Genomic DNA, 26,493 nt, shown 5'->3' with positions numbered 1-26,493 from the left:
GAGCCTTGTGGGTAGTGTAGTTTGATAAAGGGAGAGGGAAAGCTATACCTGGAGTCATTGAACGTGTACCATTCTCCCGAGGTGGGGTTGCGACAGTACGCTGTGTAGTGGCCGCCCATGGTCGTGCCTGAGTGATTGGACACTGCGTACAGGTTATAAACTGCATTTACTGTGGGGGAAAGGGACAGGGGAAAGAGAGGAATCAGTAGAATGCCATTGTCGTACCTCGACAGACGATTCTACCCGACAGACGATGGTACTCACTGCTGTTTTCCGAGGCAAACTCCCTGAGGTCCAGTTTCTCCATGGGGAAGTTGACAAATGTGGACAGTTTGCTGGTTCTCCGCGCTTCAGAGAAGCGTTTCAGATCTGGACAAGTAGGTGGGTAAAGGGAAACGTAGTGCAGGGAGGAAGCGTCCGTAAATACACAGACAGGGGCTTCATATGGAACCTTGGGTGGGTTTCATATGAAGGTTCACATACATACATTAACACATAGGCAAGCCTCTTATAGCAACGGAGAGCACTTCTAGGCTGGTCCCAGATCTGTGTGTTTTAGTTGAACCATAACCAACTCCTCGGACTACAATTGTCTCATACAAGATGTGTTGGCATAAGCACATTATATACAGATCTGGGACCAGGCGTCAGCCAAATCCTCTCTCCTCTATAACATCTAATGCGATAGAGTACTATCAGACAAACGGAGCCCACAAATATGAGCGGCTTGAGAAAGGATACGAAGCACTAAGATCTTGGGGAATTTCTGTACAGTGAACTTCTTTGTGCATCTTCTTCTGGCTTTACACCTGTAGCACGTTGGTTTTTCATCTCCGTCGAGCACATCCTCTTTGGTGAAGAGACTCACGCAGTCCATCAGACTCACTTCTCCGTAGCCCTTCTTGACACACAGACACACGGCACATTTAGGTCACATAAAAAACGCTGGGACTGTATGTGGGTCTGGTGAACGGTGAATGTGCAACACTGTGGGGAAGAAGCTGGTGTGCATTGTCGACACTGACCTTGGCGATGGGTAGTGAGAGATCCCAGAAGGGGTCAAAGACAGTGGAGCAGTAGCCACACGTGCTGCATGTCAACGAGCTCTTCAGCTGACCCACAAACAGGTCTGTGGAGGGCAGGGCAGAGAGAGACCATTACTACCCCCTCACACACACACAAACACACACACACACACCCACACACACACACACACACACACACACACACACACACACACACACACACACACACACACACACACACACACACACACACACACACACACACACACACACAAACACAAACACAAACACACAAACACACACACACACACACGGGAGATTGATGTTTATTGTCATGAATCTTGCCCTGGAGGCAAAACTGAGCAATTTCCGCTAGATGGGCCAGCTGCAAAGTCAAAATTGCCTAGTTATATCGTAAAAATGTACAATAACAAAAAGTAGCTTTTTGGTCTTCATTTAAGGTTAGGCATTAGGGTTAGCGATGTGGTTAAGATTAAGGTTAAAAAAACGGATTTATTTGACTTTGTGGCAGTGCCAGCTAGTGACCACTCTGCAGAGCTGCCCCCAGGGAAAGATTCATGACAATAAATGCCAACCTACGCACAAACGCACTACATCAATCAACAGACTACACATGACCAGGAAACACAATTTATTAACAGCACAGAGTGTTACTCAACCCCTGTGGGTGTTGATGCGTGCCCTTACCCACTATTTTGCTGTCCTCTCTCTCCAGGTACTTGCTCCACATTCTATCCCCTTTCTCTCGGTCACTGTGGGAGGGACGACCGGACAGGAGAGGGTGTGTCAGTATTCATGCTCACTGCTCCCACGCCTCCCCTCTTGTAAACCCACGAGGCGTCACGCCTCCACACCGACTGATGCGTACTAATAATATGGGACGTGCTGCAGCCCTGGCTTTGCCCTACTCTCCCAGTTAACATTCTCTTGACCATAGTCCCACGGTAGTTCATGGAGAGAGAAAGAGCAGGAGGCGAGAGCTACACTCACGGCAAGTGGTCAAAGTCCTCCGAGCTGCCCCGCGGCCGCACCGTGACCCGGTTTACCTCGTTGTGCAGCCCGTCCAGCAGGAAGCGCAGGAACTCCTGGGCGTCCTGTTGGCTGGAGGGAGGGACACAGACAGACAAAACACGAGTCATGTTTTTACACATTGGAAAACCATCTACAATACCATTACTGATACAAAGGTATTCGATTTGGAGTGCCTCTGAAATGGAAACCTATTCCCTACAGATGTAGGATCTTAGGAAATGTCAAACTTGTAGTGTATTTGAAGTTTAAAAACGCTTCTGAAGTTTGTCATTTCCACTTTGAAATTTCTGACTTGATTTTCCCTTACGAAAAATATATCAACCTCTACAAAAAATGTCTGTTAATTATAATCCACATAATAATTCACATTACCTTTTGCTGCTGAATTATTTTCCTGCTGTAGCATACTGGCTCAAATTAAGATCTTACATCTGTATAAAGTGCACACATTTTCACTAAGGCCCATAGGGCTCTGCTGTTGTCAAAAGTAGTACACTATATAGGAAATAGGGTGCCATAGGGCTCTGGTCAAAAGTAGTGCACTATATAGGGAATAGGGTGCCATTTCACAGGTAGCCTTGGTGAATAGTTAGTTGAGGAACAAAACATACTTGTATCCCACGAATCGGGGGGCGTATCTCTGGATCTGAGTTTTGAACTCTGAGGGGCCGACCGCCTCGCTGCTCGAGGACGTCCACATGGTCTGGAGGAGCTTGGCAAATTCTAGAAGCATAACCAGGAAGATAGATCAGATTCCCTCGGAATAGGGGCAAACATTGTAAAATGGGGGACTGGCTGGTAAATACTATGTTCAGCATTCATTGACTGCAGGGGACTTAGGCTAGCTGTCTCACCCTCCATGAGCGCTCCGGTGTTGGTGCGGCTGTTTTTGTTAAGGTCGCGTCGGTGGGAGTTGTGGAGACAGTAGTCCCGGAGGTTGTGCGTGTTGCTGAGACACTGCAGGATGGAGTTCATGAAGCACTGTAGACACACACACACACACACACACACACACACACACACACACACACACACACACACACACACACACACACACACACACACACACACACCTTTAGAAGAGGCTTAACACACACTACCATGCTGTTTGTGGTGCAGGAAGTTACAGCTTCAAAATCGAGATTGTTGAGAAATATATAAAAAATAATTCCTGCATACACAATAATTTGACAATAACGGTTTCAATGTTGAAGATAAATGTGCAGAGGTGAAATTGTGTCTGCTGAAGTTATTTTTAGATATTTGTTTTATATACATGCATGCATGTATGGAGTGGCAGGTAGCCTAGTGGTTAGAGCGTTGGGCCAGTAACCGCAAGGTTGCTAGATCGAATCCCTGAGTTGACAAGGTAAAAATCTGTCGCTCTGCCCCCGAACAAGGCAGTTAACCCACTGTTCCTAGGCCGTCATTGTAAATAAGAATTTATTTGACTTGCCTAGTTAAATAAAAAATTAACATCACATGTTACACGGGCTAGCATGGGGAAAACAAGGAACAGCGGGCTGAGTGAATGGAAGGTAGCAGGGACAGAGAGAGCGAGAGACAGTCAAGTCCCCCAGCCGGTACAGAGTGCAGCAGAAGCACTCTGATAAGGTTACTGTGCAAGTAGACAGTTTATTTTGGGACCCATCCTTCTCCCTGTTGCCTGGCAAATGCCCCCTCCCCTCCTGTTTGTAGAGCCATGAGATGGCATGGCAAATCATCTCAGCTAATGGAAATAGACTAGCTAAGGGAAAGGCGTTCGTGATATCAAAACACAGCCCTTAAGCCGATGGCAGAGGATAGGACATGTGGATTACACTATTTTTCGGTACACTGACAATATTCCACGTTTATTACACAACACACATAAATAGAGGCCTAAATATAGTATAAATATGTGTGTGTGTGTACACATGTATGAGTGTGTGTGTGCACCCAGGCCCTTACTTACGGTATTTCCCAGGTTCCGTAGGCCCACCAGGCCCTGGGTACTCTTGGAGTTCTGGGGAGGAGAAGAACACGACAAGGAAAACATTTACGACAAAAGCATGTGAGAGAATGTGATCTCTGCATAGGCCTACGGTGGAAGGACGTGTGCGATAAACACGGGGGCCATGCTCAGAAAACAGGGGGCCGTTCTACTGTAGGTTAGGCTACTAGAAATGCTATGAGATGTAAAGACGGACATATTCTTTGTCGAACATTAGCCTGGTCCTGTTTCAATTCAGAGGGAATCACGCCGAACGCACCACCTCAGATGTGCAGCGTTTTCTAAACAACTGAAAAGTCTTGGCTTAGCAATAGCCTAAAGGCTAACGGTCTAAAATTGTAGAATAAGGGCTTTGTAGAAAAAAAACATGACTGACGTCACTGCAGTTTAATTATATAAGTTCAGTCGTTTAATAATTGAGTAGTAATGGAAATAATTACCAAAGCACCAATGTGACTGTGGACAAAACTTTACATGAAGTACATATCTCTTTAATATGGAATGCAATGTGTTGTGCCTTAAGGCCTCTGTAGAAATGCTACAATCAATGATTTATGCCTAGGTACTTTGAACATAAGTGAACACAAGGCCCAATCACAATGATACAGTCCCCACATTTAGACCAGGAGGAAGGGAGACTGGGATAGGTAGAGTACAGTTCACGCAGCGTCAGACAGGCCAAAAACCTGACACAATTATGTTCTTATGGGTTGATGTAGAGCACAGCGCTGCTGGGGCACAGGAGAGGAAACCCGATCCAGCTTCCAGCGGAACTCAATATAACACTGAAGTGACCCTGACTGAAGCTCTCCAGTAACCCTCACCTGCATGTTCTGTTCCGGGCTGGCTCATATACCCTCCCTCCCTAGTCTCTCCCCATGACCGCAGGAGTGACCAATCACCACGGGACACACAGTGAAAAACACACACACACACACACACCCATGTGCTCCTGGTGTCTGGGAGTTCAACCAGAGAGTGTGTTCCAGTTATGAGAACACAAACTTAGGATGGGCTGTAGCGTTTTACTATTACATAAATAACCCAAAGCCATCTGTCCCCATTTCCCAACAGAACGGAAAAACCCATCCAACAGTTTAATTAACTCAGGATTATCTAAATCCTTCTTTCTCAATTCCAACGTAAAATAAAGTGATTTATTAGTCCGCAACCACGTGAACAAAACATGTCCTGTTGTCAGTTATTGGTATACAGTCAGTTCCTTGTAGTGGGTTGGTTCCTACTGACCAAGGCAATAATCTCACTCCCCCCCCCAAGTATTCGCTTGTTCACTTCCCTTCATTTGAAAGGAATTGACTGGTATGATTCCTTTTGTAGCCTACACAAATCCAATGCTTTTACATTTGTGGCAAGTAGTGTGCGAGTGTAGGCTACACTTCAGGAGGACGGGCAGATTATTAGGTCGATGCAAGGCAAGGATCATACTGGATAATGCTCATAACAAACTCACACCGCTTTTCACCTCCAGAACAGTTTTCCGGAACGAGCCCCATGACGTCACAACGTGCCGTACTTTGCTGAGTAATATCATCGGAGCCCAAAATAGCACCTTTCCTTCGGAACTGACTGCCGCGTTCTCATTGGCTGGTTGCCGTCAGAGCGGTGTGACTGTCACTGCAGAAGTCATCCTGACAGCCTCTCTCTCAGGGAACGCTATTTTTACATGAACAAGCTAGAGGACAATATGACAAACGCACTTGGTCACATTCACAACATCTGGCAAGGGCTTTAGTGTGACTTACTGATTAACTGACTGACCGACCGGTGTTCTTCTTTGGACAAGCAACAGATGAATCAGTGTCACCCATTATGAAAATGGTCTTATTCATTAACCTTTGATAATAAACTTAGTTATAGAACTCTAGTCTTCACAGTGGTGTGACAAGCCCCGGCACATGCAAGAAGCCCACTGCTGTTAATCATCATTGCAGTGCACTAATCACCTTGTGATCGGAAAGGTTGCCGGTTCAAACCCCGCCCCCCGAGCTGCCTGCGGTGAAATTTGCAGAACAGGCAGCGTTACCGGCTTCAATATCCCTGTATGCTGCTCCCAGCCTGTGTCGTGTGACAGCAAAAAATGAAGAATATCTGTGCAAATGGACCAATATTGTACTCTCTGTCTGAATGCTAGCCGTGCAGGTCCCATGCTGTCTTGCCAACTCCTATTGTCATGCAAGAACACCTCCAGACTATGTGGAGCGTTAAAACATGCCCAGGCACATCCATTACTCCAATCCATGACGGAGGCCATTCGGTAATAGGCAGTGTTTGGTTCAAAATGTTGCTACAGTAGTCCAATCTCTAGTCTACAGTCATTCCATTTACAGATACAAATTTGGTCTAGTTTTCACATAACACAGAGACTGATTAATGAATTGCCTTGCATTCTCAATGTATTTACACATAACATGATTACTGCCACCACGCTATCAATCCGAGACATTTGATTTAAATGTTATCTGTTGTTTAGCTGTTTTGGGTTCCGTGGCCCTTAGCAGTCACTGACATTGATACTGAGCTGAACTATCTCATGCTGAAACAGCCAGGTACAAGTTGAGCCCTGAATGGGTTGAGTAGGCCTGGCCTGGCCTGCCTGACACGGTTCCACCTTGCTCCATGGAATGCGCTATAATCATTAGCTGGCAGCAGTGTTGTGTTGTGTTGAGTGAGAGCTGCTGGAGATGGAGAACAGCATGTTCTGACCTTCCTGTGCCTGGCCCCTGCTGGGGGACGACAACAACAGCAACCCACCAACTGTCTTCACATGGAGTGACGGACCAGTCATGGACCAGTCATGGACGAGTCATAGACCAGCTTAACCCATTGATATTTACATCCACTGTCTCTCAAGACTATTCAAGACCAAGATAATGCACTGAAACAATAGCAACACGTTCCCAAAACAGGTTATAGAAAAGCCTCACAAGACCTAATATGAGCCATAGATAAAACATTTGAGGGACAAGCGAGAGAGAGAAAAAAAAACACACTCTTCATTGTGATAGCCAGATACTAGCGTCTGCCACAGATAGAGTAGCCAGGTGCTTTCAGTCACGCCGCTGCGCTCCTTCTATTGACTTTATTCCATTGAAACGCTCAATACAACACACTCTCTCTAGGACGAGCCCAGATTATTGAAGATGATCAATGAAGTGTCAACGTTGAAGGTTGAAATGAAATGGTTAATCAGAATATAGTGGATGACTGTGGACCAACGAGTTATCCAGTCACTGCTAGAGCCATAAACACCATTAGCTCATGTCAGATGATTTCAACATCAGTCTGAAAATAGACCCCTTGACCAACAATTTTACCTTGATTTGTTTCTCTCTATGGACATGGAATTATGGATAAAAATAGGGAGAGGGTGGGACATATTGTCTCATATGATATTACAGATGTTGCATAATAAAAAAGAATACAAAACCCCATTCTAAATATATTTTGATACAGGCCTAGGCTATGTAATATAATGTATCAAAGGCCTGCTATGGAGTGAGATTAATTTGAGATTATATAACTAGTTTAATGACCTGCCAGAATACTGATCCTCCACAGAGGTTTAGCGGGGTTTAGGCTACTGCTGGAGTGACTGCAATGCTATATCGCTGTCAATGCTGTGTAGAAGAACCCCTAGTGATTTTCATCCAGGAAACGCAACATCAATCCTCCTAGATCCTTATTGATTAACAACATATATATTACTGTAACTAATACGCAGACAAACATTCGATAGATTATCTTGGTGCCAATATATCCTCTTGTTTTACCTTGGCTTGATTAATGAGAAGTCCTACAAAGGTTGACACCAGCACCGAGCCAGACATGCTCGAGCTTTTCCGCCGCATCTCTTGCTTCAAGAACGGGAAAGCAGAGGCCGGGGGTTCTTCGGGAACGGTCACCGTGTATGACTGTCTCATGCTGGGCATGATGACTGTCTGATATTGTCGGCTACCGGTGTGTTCTGATGCTCTGCCGGTATCAGGCAGATAGAGCCGGTGCGCTCTTGATTCACCGGGAGTTGCGCTCGTTCTCCTGATATTCTATGTCGCAGGATCTTTGTGTGAAAGTGGAGCCTACGTTACGAATATTTTAGTATTTTTGCTCGAGTTTGTTCGTTTCCTTTTTGCGGTCGTCATGAACAACCGAGCCATTCATCTACACTCGATATACAAGCGATACATACCAGACTGGCACTCCTGATATCATGAAAAAACACATAAACAATACATTCATTAAATAGTTTCGCAATGAAAACAGACTGAGCAATGTCTCATTTTCTCCCCTATATATATTTCAGAAATCGAAGACCTTCAGTATACGTAAATCAAAATAATTTCACTCGTGCAGTAATCAATCCCCGGGCTGTTTGAGAAGTGAACGACCACTGCCTCTCCATCGTTTTACAACACCGAAGACACGCCTCTCTTCGGCTTAGTACTACAGACGTCAACCGCTGCCACAAACCTCTCCGACGTCAAACAGGGTCAGAGTGGTCCATTCACATTTCTACGAATTATGCTTATGCGTATTACTCGAATGGTGCTTCCGAGGACACCCGTGGAACATTCATTCCCGTTGTTCATACATCAAGCAATGAGATACAACACATTCACTGTCGAATATGGCCTTTCTGAAGGGCTACCCAGCGTGAGACCCATTCATCCAATGCAGGTCTACATTTCAGAAGAGTACAGTATATCGTGTTGGGGAGAGTAGCCTATTACTACTGTACTACATGCTCATAATCTGTTAGGCTATTGACCATGGCTGTAATAATACAGCTCTTCATACAGTTGAAGTCGGAAGTTTACATACACTTTAGCCAAATACATTTAAACTCAGTTTTTCACAATTCCTGACATTTAATCCTAGTAAAAATGCCCTGTTTTAGGTCAGTTAGGATCACCACTTCATTTTAAGAATGTGAAATGTCAGAATAATAGTAGAGAGAATGATTTCTTTCAGCTTTCAATTCGTTTATTACATTCCCAGTGGGTCAGAAGTTTACATACACTCAATTAGTATTTGGTAGCATTGCCTTTAAATTGTTTAACTTGGGTCAAATGTTTTGCGTAGCCTTCCACAAGCTTCCCACAATAAGTTGGGTGAATTTTGGTCCATTCCTCCTGACAGAGCTGGTGTAACTGAGTCAGGTTTGTAGGCCTCCTTGTTCACACACGCTTTTTCAGTTCTGCCCACAAATTGTCTATAGGCTTGAGGTCAGGCTTTGTGATGGCCACTCCAATACCTTGACTTTGATGTCCTTAAGTCATTTTGCCACAACTTTGGAAGTATGCTTGGGGTCATTGTCCATTTGGAAGACCCATTTGCATCCAAGCTTTAACTTCCTGACTGATGTCTTGACATTTTGCTTCAATATATCCACATAATTTTCATGCCTCATGATACCATCTATTTTGTGAAGTGCACCAGTCCCTCCTGCAGCAAAGCAGCCCCCACAACATGACGCTGCCACCCCGTGCTTCACGGTTGGGATGGTGTTCTTCGGCTTGCAAGGCTCCCCCGTTTCCCTTCAAACATAACGATGGTCATTATGGCCAAACAGTTCTATTTTTGTTTCATCAGACCAGAGGACATTTCTCCAAAAGGTACGATCTTTGTCCCCATGTGCAGTTGAAAACCGTAGTCTGGCTTTTTTTATGGCGGTTTTGGAGCAGTGGCTTCTTCCTTGCTGAGCGGCCTTTCAGGTTATGTCGATATAGGACTCGTTTTACTGTGGACATAGATACTTTTGTACCCGTTTCCTCCAGCATCTTCACAAGGTCCTTTGCTGTTGTTCTGGGATTGATTTGCACTTTTTCGCACCAAACTACGTTCATCTCTAGGAGACAGAACGTGTCTCCTTCCTGAGCGGTATGATGGCTGCGTGGTCCCATGGTGTTTATACTTGCGTACTATTGTTTGTGCAGATGAACGTGGTACCTTCAGGCGTTTGGAAATTGCTCCCAAGGATGAATCAGACTTGTTGAGGTCTACAATTTTTTTTCTGAGGTCTTGGCTGATTTCTTTTGATTTTCCCATGATGTCAAGCAAAGAGGCACTGAGTTTGAAGGTAGGCCTTGAAATACATCCACAGGTAGACCTCCAATTGACTCAAATGATGTCAATAAGCCTATCAGAAGCTTCTAAAGCCATGACATCATTTTCTGGAATTTTCCAAGCTGTTTAAAGGCATAGTCAACTTAGTGTATGTAACCTTCTGACCCACTGGAATTGTGATACAGTGAATCTTAAGTGAAATAATCTGTCTGTAAACAATTGCTGGAAAAGTTACTTGTGTCATGCACAAAGTAGATGTTCTAACCGACTTACCAAACTATAGTTTGTTAACAAGAAATATGTGGAGTGGTTGAAAAACAAGTTTTAATGACTCCAACCTAAGTGTATGTAAACTTCCAACTTCAACTGTAGTTAGCTTCACAGAGGAAGACTGTTAATTCTGACACCTGCAACTCAGCCACAGCATGAGGTTTTCAGGCTATTTGAAGGTCAAACTGTGATCCCTACAGTATGGCTCTTCTGTTCGTGGTGGCAGATGGGGAGAAACATCAGGATCAAACCTTTTGTAAATTCCTAGTAAAGAAGAGCTCCTTCTCTGCAATGTGAACATTCTGCTGAAGGAGAATATGGTAGGCCTTTTAGCTACATTCAGTACCAAAGGTGAGAAGTACAAAAGGTGAGGTTTTACAACATGGTAAAACAGATTGTAGGGTAGAACATGTTTTCCTCATGGAACAAATAGGATTAATTGACAAACCATTGTCAATTTGCTGTTAATCAATAAAAATAAAAGTGCTGACTGCACCCTCTGTAATAAACATTTAGCACTGTTAGTTCTGAACTCTCACCTATGAGAGACAAACATGTTTGCTTGTTTACAGGCTTCAACACTCAATCTCCTTGCTCACCCCTCTTGCTCAAAGTCTAAAAATACCCTGATTTATTAGGACTCAAAAAGTGAGTGGGAAAATACAGATGGCTTTATGCAGCTAAAATTCCATCACTCCATTTCAATTTCACCACCTCTCTTAAAACCTAACAAATGACATAAGCATTGGAAAAGTACAGAGTCCCCGACACAGCTAATTGTATTTGCAATGATGTTGCCTATTACATTTGAGGAGATCAGAATGACATTTCCTCACACCACTCACACATAGAACAGCAGTCTGCCAAGAAAGGCGATTGGTAAACAGGAGACATTATGAAGCGGGTCTAAACATCGTCAGCCATCAAGTCAAGTCAGCCTCAGCTGCTGAAAGTAGCATAGGCCTAGCGTGAACAGCAGACTGCTGCCAGGAGGCCTGTCTACCTATAGGCTACCTAGACTATTGCCTTGATTCCATATGAAATGATCTACTAAATAGGTCTACTAAAATATAATAACGCTGCCATAGATTATGGGTTAATGAACCAAAACTGCTTTCATGCTGCCACAGCTACTTTAGCCTTTGGGCTTTAGACATGTCTTCCTCTGTAATTGTGCTTCTGATCTAGAAGGAATCTGACGTTCAATTCACATGTCCTACCAAAAGCGTCGCTGGCTGTGACGTGACTCATGCTCATCTGAGCTAAATTGTACCAGACTAACTTTATTAAAAGCCGTGAGCATTGCGTCTGTAATGTATGTGTCGTCTACGACCACATTCTGTTTATAGTGTCTAGGTCTGTAAGTTGTGATGTCTTGTATTTGTCTGAAACATTGTTCCCCCTACAACTGCTGTCTTGTCTGAATCAATGAGACTAACCTTGATAAATAAAGGTTCAATAAAATAATCAAAACATGAATGTGAGTCAAGAGGGGAGGTATATTGTTGTTCGTACTGGGTTTCATTGAAGTGATGTGTAGGCTAAATGGGAGAGAGAGCAGTATGTCCTCAGCTCAGTCTTGTGACCTAGCATGTGTACACAACAAATAGCCAAGGAACACATTCCATTACTCACCAGGCTAAGCGTGTGTGTGTGTGTGTGTGTGTGTGTGTGTGTGTGTGTGTGTGTGTGTGTGTGTGTGTGTGTGTGTGTGTGTGTGTGTGTGTGTGTGTGTGTGTGTGTGTGTGTGTGTGTGTGTGTGTGTGTGAAACAATCCCGCTATCAGGGGAGATGCAAGAAAACACAGAGCCTAAAGGATAGCAAACTACAAAACACGACAAAGAAATCCATTTTTGTATTTTGACTTCTGAGATAAAGACCTGGTTAGCTAGGCAAATCATTACACATTTGATCAATGAACATCTGCCGACCACATTTCCTAGTTAAGGGCACATCAAGGAGATTCATTTGTTTAAGTAAATGCCCAAATTGGTTAGCACAACCAAAAGGAAAGTAATACCGTGGTTCAGCATAAACTAGGCTAGGCTACCTTTCAAAGTTCTGAAACTCGGCTAAATGCAGCAGTCACTCAAATACAGAACACAACATTAATGAAAAGGACTTTCTGTTTCTGTCGATATTTAGGCTACTGATCATTCTGCGGGCACCGACTGTAACGGAACAGAGGAAAACGCTCTGAATGGTCATCGCTGCACTTAAAATACCAACATCAAAAGGCCTGCTGTTCTCAGTGCCAAGTACAGATACAGTTTTGCTACACACTGAACTGTTTGAATCCACTCCCCAAGGCTTTAAATTCAACAGCCAACAAGATTTTGACGTTGAGCAGTGTGAATGTTAGGCTACTGTTTGACATCATGGGCAGCTTGCTGAGTGGTAGACCTATTTCTCACCATCCAGCCCTCTAAACTCCGCAGAATGAATACGATGCCTAATGAGTTCTGGGTAACTGTTTTCCAAAGGGCTCAGTATTAAAGCTCTCACACAGACCAGACTGGCGTTACATTTTCACCAAAGCATTATGCTACTGTATCGGACTGAACAAGGTGGCAGACATGCAAAATATTGTTGGTTCCACGGGAGTCTAGACTTAGGCTAAAGCAACCAAGAGACAAACCACAGACAAATTTCACCCACGTGTGATAGGCTGGCATCACTTATGCAGGGTTGCGGACACATAATGGGAAGCCAGGGGTCCCATCTGACAGGAGTTGTACAATGGTTCTAAAAGTGTGTTAATACCCGTTGTAATGACCTGGCCACTAATTCAGCCACCCAAAACTCCTCCTAGCCCTCTGAGGTAAAGGGAAAAGGGTTGCTGTGCGGATTATAGAACACAGTGGGCCTATGTAACTCAAACTTAGCGCTAAGGGTGATAGAGAAGTAGCCTAAAAGCTAGGCTACTGGATCAAAACCTTTGCATGAGGTAGGCATTTTGCTTTTTTTTTCTTCATTTAACTGCTTCCATTTCTGCTTCCATTTGAAAGCCCAGGCTTTTCCACCCCAGACTAGAGTACAGTATAAAGACAGAACAGTAGGCTGTGCATGAAGGTGCAGCGCTACATAGCGTTATTATTACTGTGTCCAGGACTGTGCCAGCCAGCTCGTCCCGGGTAAAGAGATAGGATGATGGAGTTGACTTTACTACCAGGGCTATTTCTAGGACCACTGCCACGAGGGAGTTTAGAGTTAGATGCCACCACACCAGTGATTTTGCATTGAAAATGAGTTTATGGGATTTGGTGAAAATAACTGAGCTATTATGCTCAGTGCCACTTCTAATGTCGATGCCATTGTTCGTTGTAACTAGGAGCTGTGTATTGGGGTCGTATTCATTATGCTCCAAATGGAAGAAAAACGAACTGAATTAGGGAAGGAGTACCTGAACCTGACCGATAAGAAACCCTCATTTTCTTTTTCCGTTGCAGAACATTTTGCTACAGTGTGCCTTAATGAATACAACCCAGGGCACTTGGTAGTGTGCAACAGCTGGAGCAGGCAGCACTGAGCTTTAGGATTAAACCGTTTGCTTGGCCGTGCCTGGCTGGATGACCTAAAATGGCATGATGTGAGATCAGGATGGCGTCACAAAAGCCTTCGTTTTAACTAACTGGACATTTCCTTCACAATGTTTTCCCATGGTTCGTCGGTCAGTCAGCTTTGTGAGGCTAAACACAAATCCCACGCAGTAGGCCTATGTGGATCGACTCCCAAGGACGCGCAGTATAATAGGCATTGAGGCCTATTTTACAATGCCGCTTGCTAACAGTCACAGGAAGTGGCACCCAATCACACGTCATCCTACCCACTTCTGACGCTCTTAATTAGGAACGGTTTCAGTTGACTAGGCATCATCACAGCCGAATACATCGAGTTTACCTTGGAATCAGTATCTGTGAAGGATCTCGTTGTTACTCTGAGTCTGGACCCTGATCTCTCTTTTGACGAACATATTAAAAAAATATTTGAGGACCAGCTTTTTAACATCTTTGTAACATTGCAAAAATCGGAAACTTTGTCCAGAAACGATGCAGAAAAGCTAATCCATGCTTTTGTCACTTCAAGATTAGACTAATGCAATGCTCTACTCTCCGGCTACCTGGATAAGGCACTAAAACGTCAGCTAGTACAAAATACAGCTGCTAGAATCATGACTAGAACCCCAAAATTTGATCATACTGTATTATTCCAGTGCTAGCCTCTCTACTGTCTTCCTGTTAAGGCTAGGGCTGATTTCAAGGTTTGACTGTTAACCTACAAAGCATTGTATAGACTTGCTTGTACTTATCTCTCTGATTTGGTCCTGCCGTACATACCTACACGTATGCTACGGTCAATAAGATTCCTTATTGTTCCTAGAATTTCTAAGCAAATAGCTGAAGGCAGGGCTTTCTCCTTTAGAGCTCCTCTTTTATGGAATGGTCTGCCGATCCATGTGAGAGACGCAGACTCAGTCTCAACCTATAAGTCTTTACTGAAGACTCATCTCTTCAGTAGGTCCTACGATTGAGTGTAGTCTGGGCCAGGGGTGCAAAGGTGAACGGCAAGGCACTGGAGTGACGAACCACCCTACTCTCCACTAGGAACCTTATTACGGGGGCTGAGTCACTATTTTGCTCGCACTCTCCCATTCTGTCCCTACCAGAGCGCATCTTGTCATGCCAGGCTTTTTTTCGTTATACTCAACTCCCTTGGGTGGGTTGAGTTATTAACTTAATCTTCCTGTCCGGTTCTGCGCCCCCTCAGGCTCGTGCGGTGGGGAGAGATCTTTGTGGGCTATACTCAGCCTTGTCTCAGGGTAGTAAGTCAATTGTCTGTTGATATCACTTAAAGGGAAACTGCCCTTTGTGATTTGGCCTCGTTTTAGATTTGGTTCATTAAGAAATGGTAGTGGCCATGACTGAATTCAAACGTGAGTTTCAAATGATTTTGCCAATTGGCTTTAGCCAGCTGGTGTGCGACCATGGCAAAGTTGGTTTGACATTGGATAGCCTATCTCCCAGGGATCGTTAAGGACTGTCAATAAATTACACAATGTAAATTAGACAATAATTTCATGTTTCACACCTTTTATTTTCTTCATTAAATGATTTCAATATTTCTATATGAATTTCTACAATTTATAGTTGGTTTGAGGTTTTTAAGTCATTGAAATTTTGAGATATTGGAATTTTAATATATTGTCCCATGTACATTGTGTAATTTACCAAGGGTCCAAATTAGCCCAATAGGCAGCTGCAGTCCAAATCGATGATCACTTGTGTATTGCCAGCTGTGGGCATGTGGGCAGGATTGTAACAAACCCAACCTTGATTAAAGTTGTGATGCAGTCACAACCACAATTCTCACAGAACTCTAAAAATTATCTTATTTTCAGTTTGTAGTAAATTTTGACAGTAGAATAAATGTTTGACTCACATCGATGCCACATGGGCTGTTTTCCAAATGAGAAGTTGGTTTTTAGGGGCAGTTGCTCTTTAAGTGGTGTGGGGGCTGTGCTTTGGCAAAGTGGGTGGGGTTATATCCTGCATGGTTGGCCAGGGGTAACTTCGAATGGGGCTACAGTGTCCTCTGACCTTCCCTGTCTCAGTTCCCAGTATCTATGCTGCAATAGCCAAAATTATTGGCACCCTTGATAAAGATGAGCAAGGAATAAAGTATAAAATTAATAATACAAATACTGAGCTATATTGTATTCTCCAAAAATGTATATTATTTTATACTAATACAATTGCTCAGAGAAAGAGATTTTGTTAGCAAGTAACAAATCTAAAAATGATAGGGGTCAAAATTATTGGCACCCCTGTTTTCAATACTCTAGCACCCTTTCCTTGCGAGGATAACGACACTGGCCTTTTTCTAAAATGTTTTATGACATTGAAAGAACACATTGGGAGGGATCTTGGACCATTCCTCCATACAGAATCTTTCCAGATCCTTGATACCCTTTGTCTGCGCTTATGGACTGCCCTCTTCAATTAAAATCACAGGTTTTCAATGCGGACTGAGATGGTCATTGAAAAATGTTGATTTTGTGGTCAATTAACCATTTATTTGTGGAATTTGATGTGTGCTTGGGGTTATTGTCTTGCTGGAAGATCCACTTGCGGCCAAGTTTCAGCCTCCTGGCAGAGGCAACCAGGTTTTTGGCTAAAATGTCCCGGTACTGGGTAGAGTTCATGATGCTGTTGACCTTAACAAGGGAAAAGGGCTTTATAAAATACAATTGATTGATTGATATCATTAGCTAGGTTTCCCTTTAATTGGCGACAGATTTTCACCTGAATATTCAAAATGTTCCCACAATAGATGATTCCATCAAAGTGTGCGTGATGACGTAGTGCACATGAAAATAACGTCTGCAGTTATATTCCCATGTACCGAATAAAAATTGCATTTTAAACTCTATCGATGGTTTTGTCACAAAAACTGTTGCGTTAAATTATAGCAAATGTGCCCACTCTGGTCTTGGCACCTGCGCTCAAGCCAGCAGCTCGCAGATCAAGTGCGGGAAGCTAGTCTACATTATGATGAGATTATCTTGGATAAGAGCGAGATCATTTGATATTTGTCAAATGGCAGCCATCATCATCATGTCACCAGAATAAGACCCTCAATATTTATTGGAAAGGAGTATCAAGATCATCACCACGCACTTTCACCACTCTGTGGAATGTTCATCAACGAAGTTCATCTGTAGCCTAACAAACTGCATGCTTTCGAGAGTCATAGTGGGAAGACCACGCAACATGCCATCGCGTGACTCAAAACCTGTGTTTGAATACCCATACTATCAAATCATTATTTGTCACTTGCGCCAAATACAACAGGTGTAGTAGACCTTACAGTGGAATGCTTACCTACAAGCCCTTAACCAACAATTTAAAAAAAGTAAGAGATAAGAAAAACGAATAATTAAAGAGCAGCAGTAAATAACAATAGCGGGGAAAAGAGTCAATGTGTCAATGTGCGGGGGCACTAGTGTCGAGGTAATTAAGGTAATTATGTACATGTAGGTAGAGTTATTAAAGCGGCTATGCATAGATAATAACAGGGAGTAGCAGCAGCATGGGGGGGGGGGCAATGCAAATAGTCTGGGTAGCCATTTGATTAGCTGTTCAGGAGTCTTATGGCTTGGGGGTACAAGCTGTTTAGAAGCCTCTTGGACCTAGACTTGGCGCTCCGGTACTGCTTGCTGTGCGGTAGCAGAGAGAACAGTCTATGACAAGGGTGGCTGGGGTCTTTGATCATTTTTAGGGCCTTCCCTCTGATGCCGCCTGGTATAGAGGTCCTGGATGGCAGGAAGCTTGGTCCCGATGATGTATTGGGCCGTACGCACTACCCTCTGTAGTGCCTTGCGGTTGGAGGCCGAGCAGTTGCCATACCAGGCAGTGATGCAACCCGTCAGGATGCTCTCGATGGTGCAGCTGTAAAACCTTTTGAGGATCTGAGGACCCATGCCAAATCTTTTCAGTCTCCTGAGGGGGAATATGTTTTGTCGTGCCCTCCTCACAACTGTCTTGGTGTGCTTGGACCATGTTAGTTTGTTGGTGATGTGGACGCCAAGGAACTTGAAGCTCTCAACCTGCTCCACTACAGCCTCGTCGATGAGAATGGGTGCGTCCTCCTCGGTCCTCCTTTTCCTGTAGTCCACAATCATCTCCTTTGTCTTGATCACGTTGAGGGAGAGGTTGTTGTCCTTGCACCACACGGTCAGGTCTCTGACCTCCTCCCTATAGGCTGTCTCATCGTTGTCGGTGATCAGGCCTACCACTGTTGTGTCATCAGCAAACTTAATGATGGTGTTGGAGTCGTGCCTGGCCGTGCAGTCATGAGTGAACAGGGAGTACAGGAGGGGACTGAGCACGCACCCCTGAGGGGCCCCCGTGTTGAGGATCAGCGTGGCGGATTTGTTGTTGCCTACCCTTACCACCTGGGGGCGACCTGTCAGGAAGCCAGGATCCAGTTGCAGAGGGAGGTGTTAAGTCCCAGGGTCCTTAGCTTAGTGATGAGCTTTGTGGGAACTATGGTGTTGAACGCTGAGCTGTAGTCAATGAATAGCATTCTCACATAGGTGTTCCTTTTGTCCAGGTGGGAAAGGGCAGTGTGGAGTGCAATAGAGATTGCATCATCTGTGGATCTGTTGGTGCGATATGCAAATTGGAGTGGGTCTAAGGTTTCTGGGATAATGGTGTTGATGTGAGCCATTACCAGCCTTTCAAAGCATTTCATGGCTACAGGCGTGAGTGCTACGGGTCGGTAATCATTTAGGCAGGTTACCTTAGTGTTCTTGGACACAGGGACTACGGTGGTCTGCTTGAAACATGTTGGTATTACAGACTCAGACAGGGAGAGGTTGAAAATGTCAGTGAAGACACTTGCCAGTTGGTCAGTGCATGCTCGGAGTACACGTCCTGGTAATCCGTCTGGCCCAACGGCCTTGTGAATGTTGACCTGTTTAAAGGTCTTACTCACATCGGCTGCGGAGAGCGTGATCACACAGTCATCCGGAACAGCTGATGCTCTCATGCATGTTTCAGTGTTACTTGCCTCGAAGCGAGCATAGAAGTTATTTAGCTCGTCTGGTTGGCTTGTGTCACTGGGCAGCTCGCGGCTATGCTTCCCTTTGTAGTCTGCAATACTTTGCAAGCCCTGCCACATCCGACGAGAGTCGGAGCTGGTGTAGTACGATTCGATCTTATTCCTGTATTAACACTTTGCGTGTTTGATGGTTCGTTGGAGGGCATAGCGGGATTTCTTATAAGCTTTCGGGTTAGGGTCCCGCTCCTTGAAAGCGGCAGCTCTACCCTTTAGCTCAGTGCGAATGTTGCCTGTATTCCATGGCTTCTGGTTGGGGTATGTATGTACAGTCACTGTGGGGATGACGTCCTCGATGCACTTATTGATAAAGCCAGTGATTGATGTGGTGTACTCCTCAATGCCATCGGAAGAATACCGGAATATAGTCCAGTCTGTGATAGCAAAACAGTCATGTAGTTTAGCATCTGCGTCATCTGACCACTACTTTATAGACTGAGTCACTTGTGCTTCCAGCTTTAATTTTTACTTGTAAGCAGGAATCAGGAGGATAGAGTTATGGTCAGATTTACCAAATGGAGGGCGAGGGAGAGCTTTGTACACGTCTCTGTGTGTGGAGTAAAGGTGGTCTCTAACTGTTTTCCCTCTGGTTGCACATTTAACATGCTGATAGAAAATAGGTAAAACTGATTTAAGTTTCCCTGCATTAAAGTCCCCGGCCACTAGGAGAGCCGCCACTGGATGAGCGTTTTCCTGTGTGCTTATAACGGAATACAGCTCATTGAGTGCGGTTTTAGTGCCAGCCTAGGTCTGTGGTGGTATGTAGACAACATGTAGACAATTTAATTACGCTTTTTTTGCTGACGTTTACTGACATCGGCCATATTCAACGGGTGTTGAGCGCTCGTAAATTAATTATTCTGTGCTCTGGTACACTCAGACGAGAGTCCTCTGAAATCGGAGTAGATAGCCAGAGCGAATTTACGAAAGCACAAAGACTATACCATTTAGCTAAGCTAATAATGACGGGAATAATCAAGTCAATAAATGTTGGGTAGTTAGTTAGATAGGCTATAGTTAATATACTGGCAAGTTTGAAGTATAAGTAGCCAAATAACATTAGGTAGCTAGCTAACAACATACCGGTACATACTGGTGTAATGATATGCTATGTGGTTCTTTAGGACAACATACAGTTGAAGTCGGAAGTTGACATACACTTAGGTTGGAGTCACTAAAACTTGTTTTTCAACCACTCCACAAATTTCTTGTTAACAAACTACAGTTTTGGCAAGTTGGTTAGGACATCTACTTTGTGCATGACACAAGTAATTTTTCCAACAAATGTTTAGAGACAGATTATTTCACTTATAATTCACTGTATCACAATTCCAGTGGGTCAGAAGTTTACATACACTAAGTTGACTGTGCCTTTAAACAGCTTGGAAAATTCCAGAAAATGATGTCATGGCTTTAGAAGCTTCTGATAGGCTAATTGACATCATTTGAGACAATTAGAGGTGTACCTGTGGATGTATTTCAAGGCCTACCTTCAAACTCAGTGCCTCTTTGCTTGACATCATGGGAAAATCAAAAGAAATCAGCCAAGACCTCAGAAAGAAAATTGTAGACCTCCACAAGTCTGGTTCATATTTGGGAGCAATTTCCAAACGCCTGAAGGCACCACTTTCATCTATACAAACAATAGTACGCAAGTATAAACACCATGGGACCACGTAGTCGTCATACCGCTCAGGAAGGAGATGTTTTCTGTCTCCTAGAGATGAACGTACTTTGGTGCGAAAAGTGCAAATCAATCCCAGAACAACAGCAAAGGTCCTTGTGAAGATGCTGGAGGAAACAGGTACAAAAGTATCTATAGCCACAGTAAAACAAAGTCTTATATCGACATAACCTGAAAGGCCGCTCAGCAAGGTAGATCCGCAAGGAAGAAGCCACTGCTCCAAAACCGGCATAAAAAAGACTATGGTTTGCAACTGCACATGGGGACAAAGATCGTACTTTTTAGAGAAATGTCCTCTGGTCTGATGAAACCAAAATTGAACTGTTTGGCCATAATGACCATCGTTATGTTTGGAGGAAAAAGGGGGGGCTTGCAAGCCGAAGAACATCATGCCAACCGTGAAGCACGGGGGTGGCAGCATCATGTTGCGGTGGTGCTTTGCTGCAGGAGGGACTGATGCACTTCACAAAATAGATGGCTTCATGAGGGGGGAAATTATGTAGATATATTGAAGCAACATCTCAAAACATCAGTCAGGAAGTTAAAGCTTGGTTGCAAATGGTCTTCCAAATGTCTTCCAAACGTCCTCCTAACGTAGTCATCACTGCTAGCTAGCTAGTCAACACTGCTAGCTAGCCAACCAGCCAACTTCTACCGACTAGCAGCACTGTAGAAACTATTACATTACAACGGAACGACATGATTAGTGTAGTGTTAGTGTTAGTTAGCCAGCTACATAGTTGTCTTTGCTGTCTTTGCATCTAAGATAATTGTGTAGTTTAGAGTAATTATCGAGGCTAGCTAGCCAGCCGTGACGCGACGCCAGACTTAGTCAACACACCTAGTCATCATTAACCCACTGCTAGCTAGCCAACCGTTACCGACTAGCAGCGTTGTAGATACTAATACTTTACAACGGAACGATTTGACTAGTGCAGTGTTAGCTAGCTAGCTACATAGTTGTCTTTGTCATAGCTTGATAATTGTGTAGTTTAGTAATTATCGAGGTTAGCTAGCCAGCTATTTCCGTCCCCCGCGACGCCATTTTTCCAAACCCAGCCAACTATTACCGACGAGCAGCATTGTAGAAACTAAATACATTACAAAGGAACGTCTTGATTAGTGTTATGTTCGCTAGCTACAAAGTTGCTTTTGTATCATGACAAGGTGTAGTACTGAAACTATCGAGGTTACCTAGCCAGCTACACGTTCAAAGTCAACAACGCAGCCACTGCTAGCTAGCCTACTCCACCAGCCAACAGTACTGTATCATTTTCGTCATTTTTAGTCAATAAGATTTTTGCAACGTAAGCTTAACTTTCTGAACATTCGAGACGTGTAGTCCACTTGTTATTCCAATCTCCTTTGCATTAGCGTAGCCTCTTCTGTAGCTTGTCAACTATGTGTCTGTCTATCCCTGTTCTCTCCCCTCTGCACAGGCCATACAAACGCTCCACACCGCGTGGCCGCTGCCACTCTAACCTGGTGGTCCCAGCGCGCACGACCCACGTGGAGTTCCAGATCTCCGGCAGCCTCTGGAACTGCCGGTCTGCGGCCAACAAGGTTGAGTTCATCTCAGCCTATGCTACCCTCCAGTCCCTAGACTTCCTGGCGCTGACGAAACATGGATTACCACAGATAACACTGCTACTCCTACTGCTCTCTCCTCGTCTGCCCACGTGTTCTCGCATACCCCTAGAGCATCGAGCCAGCGGGGGGTGGCACTGGAATCCTCATCTCTCCCAAGTGGACATTCTCTCTTTCTCCCCTGACCCATCTGTCTATCTCCTCATTTGAATTCCATGCTGTCACAGTTACCAGCCCTTTCAAGCTTAACATCCTTATCATTTATCGCCCTCCAGGTTCCCTTGGAGAGTTCATCAATGAGCTTGACGCCTTGATAAGTTCCTTTCCTGAGGATGGCTCACCTCTCACAGTTCTGGGTGACTTTAACCTCCCCACGTCTACCTTTGACTCATTCCTCTCTGCCTCCTTCTTTCCACTCCTCTCCTCTTTTGACCTCACCCTCTCACCTTCCCCCCCTACTCACAAGGCAGGCAATACGCTTGACCTCATCTTTACTAGATGCTGTTCTTCCACTAATCTCATCGCAACTCCCCTCCAAGTCTCTGACCACTACCTTGTATCCTTTTCCCTCTCGCTCTCATCCAACACTTCTCACTCTGCCCCTACTCGGATGGTATTGCGCCGTCCCAACCTTCGCTCTCTCTCTCCCGCTACTCTCTCCTCTTCCATCCTATCATCTCTTCCCTCTGCTCAAACCTTCTCCAACCTATCTCCTGATTCTGACTCCTCAACCCTCCTCTCCTCCCTCTCTGCATCCTTTGATTTTCTCTGTCCCCTATCCTCCAGGCCGGCTCGGTCCTCCCCTCCTGCTCCGTGGCTCGACGACTCACAGCGAGCTCACAGAACAGGGCTCCGGGCAGCCGAGCGGAAATGGAGGAAAACTCGCCTCCCTGCGGACCTGGCATCCTTTCACTCCCTCCTCTCTACATTTTCCTCTTCTGTCTCTGCTGCTAAAGCCACTTTCTACCACTCTAAATTCCAAGCATCTGCCTCTAACCCTAGGAAGCTCTTTGCTACCTTCTCCTCCCTCCTGAATCCTCCTCCCCCTCCCCCCCCCTCCCTCTCTGCGGATGACTTCCGATCCTCGTTTGCTAAGTCAAACGACACCGCTGGTCCTGCTCACACTGCCCTACCCTGTGCTTTGACCTCTTTCTCCCCTCTCTCTCCAGATGAAATCTCGTGTCTTGTGACGGCCGGCCGCCCAACAACCTGCCCACTTGACCCTATCCCCTCCTCTCTTCTCCAGACCATTTCCGGAGACCTTCTCCCCTACCTCACCTCGCTCATCAACTCATCCTTGACCGCTGGCTACATCCCTTCCGTCTTCAAGAGAGCGAGAGTTGCACCCCTTCTGAAAAACCTACACTCGATCCCTCTTGATGTCAACAACTACAGACCAGTATCCCTTCTTTCTTTTCTCTCCAAAACTCTTGAACGTGCCGTCCTTGGCCAGCGCTCTTGCTATCTCTCTCAGAATGACCTTCTTGATCCTAATCAGTCAGGTTTCAAGACTGGGCATTCAACTGAGACTGCTCTTCTCTGTGTCACGGAGGCTCTGCTAAAGCTAACTCTCTCTCCTCTGCTCTCATCCTTCTAGACCTATCTGCTGCCTTTGATACTGTGAACCATCAGATCCTCCTCTCCACCCTCTCCGAGCTGGGCATCTCCGGCGCGGCCCACGCTTGGATTGCGTCCTACCTGACAGGTCGCTCCTACCAGGTGGCGTGGCGAGAATCTGTCTCCGCACCACGTGCTCTCACCACTGGTGTCCCCCAGGGCTCTGTTCTAGGCCCTCTCCTATTCTCGCTATACACCAAGTCTCTTGGCTCTGTCATATCCTCACATGGTCTCTCCTATCATTGCTATGCAGACGACACACAATTCATCTTCTCCTTTCCCCCTTCTGACAACCAGGTGGCGAATCGCATCTCTGCATGTCTGGCAGACATATCAGTGTGGATGACGGATCACCACCTCAAGCTGAACCTCGGCAAGACGGAGCTGCTCTTCCTCCCGGGGAAGGACTGCCCGTTCCATGATCTCGCCATCACGGTTGACAACTCCCTTGTGTCCTCCTCCCAGAGTGCTAAGAGCCTCGGCGTGACCCTGGACAACACCCTGTCGTTCTCCACTAACATCAAGGCGGTGACCCGATCCTGTAGGTTCATGCTCTACAACATTCGCAGAGTACGACCCTGCCTCACACAGGAAGCGGCGCAGGTCCTAATCCAGGCACTTGTCATCTCCCGCCTGGATTACTGCAACTCGCTGTTGGCTGGGCTCCCTGCCTGTGCCACTAAACCCCTACAACTCATCCAGAACGCCGCAGCCCGTCTGGTGTTCAACCTTCCCAAGTTCTCTCACGTCACCCCGCTCCTCCGCTCTCTCCACTGGCTTCCAGTTGAAGCTCGCATCCGCTACAAGACCATGGTGCTTGCCTACGGAGCTGTGAGGGGAACGGCACCTCCGTACCTTCAGGCTCTGATCAGGCCCTACACCCAAACAAGGGCACTGCGTTCATCCACCTCTGGCCTGCTCGCCTCCCTACCTCTGAGGAAGTACAGTTCCCGCTCAGCCCAGTCAAAACTGTTCGCTGCTCTGGCACCCCAATGGTGGAACAAGCTCCCTCACGACGCCAGGACAGCGGAGTCAATCACCACCTTCCGGAGACACCTGAAACCCCACCTCTTTAAGGAATACCTGGGATAGGATAAAGTAATCCTTCTAACCCCCCCCCCCCTTAAAATATTTAGATGCACTATTGTAAAGTGGTTGTTCCACTAGATATTATAAGGTGAATGCACCAATTTGTAAGTCGCTCTGGATAAGAGCGTCTGCTAAATGTCTTAAATGTAAATGTAAATGGACAATGACCCCAATCATACTTCCAAAGTTGTGGCAAAATGGCTTAAGGACAACAAAGTCAAGGTATTGGAGTGGACAACACAAAGCCCTGACCTCAATTCTATATAAAATGTGTGGGCAGAACTGAAAAAGCGTGTGCGAGCAAGGAGGCCTACAAACCTGACTCAGTTACACCAGCTCTGTCAGGAGGAATGGGCCAAAATTCACCCAACTTATTGTGGGAAGCTTGTGGAAGGCTACCTAAATGTTTGACCCAAGTTAAACAATTTAAAGGCAATGCTACCAAATACTAATTGAGTGTATGTAAACTTCTAACCCACTGGGAATGTGAGGGAAGAAATAAAAGCTGAAATAAATCATCCTCTCTACTATTATTCTGACATTTCACATTCTTAAAATAAAGTGGTGATCCTAACTGACCTAAGACAGGGAATTTTTTACTAGGATTAAATGTCAGGAATTGTGAAACTGAGTTGAAATGTATTTGGCTAAGGTGTATGTAAACTTCCGACTTCAAAACTATAGCTTACAAATTGTCAGCCAATATAACGTGTAAGGTAACTTATTTGAAAAGTCATTACTTAATTACATTGCTCAACTTCGACTGCATATTTTCCACCATTTTCTTCAAATCTGGAAACGATGTGAAGCCACGCCCATTTCCTGAAGAATTGCATTATGGGCCTTAAAGTACGGAAATATTGTCCTCTCCATGTATACTTCATATTTTGGTGAATTTAGTACAACATCCGGGAACTTTTGGCATATTAACTATATCCCTACTATGACCAATAAGCATACAATATACTCAATTCACGTCACAAATAGTACGGTTATTGTGGTTATTCTGAGTATTCGAACACAGCTCAAGTTTACTTCGATATGGTGCTTATTATATCAATATTTGCACATAAAGATGTCTCCACATTCATTTCTCGCATCATTAATTTTACAGACAAAAAGATCCCACCACGCCGGGCGAACAAATTGTTTATCAACAATTATTGAATTGTACAGGAATGTCCTGTTTCCATCAGCCCTGTCGTGACTTTTTTCATGCATCAGGTAATTCATGGATGGAAACCTGGTTAAAGTAAGCAGCTAGGCCAGTTGTCTTTTGGTGCCTGTGTAAAACACAACATCTTGTTTATCAATGAGAGAGAGGTGAATAATTAGATGTTTTTGAGAGCGGGCAGGGAAGGGCCGAAAATCAGTTTTCCTAGAATGATCAATACAGCAGTGTACTTGACCGACACAACCTCTCTTCTTCCATCCTGATCTCCCAGCACTCAGCCTGGGAGAGAGCTGCTCTG

At 45.0% G+C, this 26,493-nt stretch overlaps 1 protein-coding gene across 5 annotated transcripts in view; it reads right to left on the bottom strand.

Moving 5' to 3' along the window:
- LOC106580775 (ubiquitin carboxyl-terminal hydrolase 2) overlaps window positions 1–26,493 on the bottom strand; it is a 40,256-nt gene that overhangs the window by 1,281 nt on the left and 12,482 nt on the right. For 2 of the 5 annotated variants that reach the window (XM_014162175.2, XM_014162176.2), the window contains exons 4-12: window positions 4,033–4,083; window positions 2,933–3,059; window positions 2,690–2,801; window positions 2,037–2,147; window positions 1,734–1,798; window positions 1,026–1,129; window positions 742–901; window positions 265–369; window positions 49–169 (exon numbers count right to left, since the gene is read on the bottom strand). In XM_014162175.2, coding sequence (XP_014017650.1) covers window positions 49–169; window positions 265–369; window positions 742–901; window positions 1,026–1,129; window positions 1,734–1,798; window positions 2,037–2,147; window positions 2,690–2,801; window positions 2,933–3,059; window positions 4,033–4,083 — 956 coding nt within the window. Of the gene's footprint in view, window positions 1–48; window positions 170–264; window positions 370–741; window positions 902–1,025; window positions 1,130–1,733; window positions 1,799–2,036; window positions 2,148–2,689; window positions 2,802–2,932; window positions 3,060–4,032; window positions 4,084–7,862; window positions 8,730–26,493 lie in introns of those variants that run through there. The other 3 variants (XM_045703593.1, XM_014162178.2, XM_014162177.2) reach the window with 3 other exon arrangements.

The sequence above is a fragment of the Salmo salar genome, chromosome ssa20 (genome assembly GCF_905237065.1).
Source record: "Salmo salar chromosome ssa20, Ssal_v3.1, whole genome shotgun sequence".
NCBI lineage: Eukaryota > Metazoa > Chordata > Actinopteri > Salmoniformes > Salmonidae > Salmo > Salmo salar.
The sequence above is the reverse complement of the archived record's forward strand: the minus strand, read 5'-3'. Positions and strand labels throughout refer to the sequence as shown.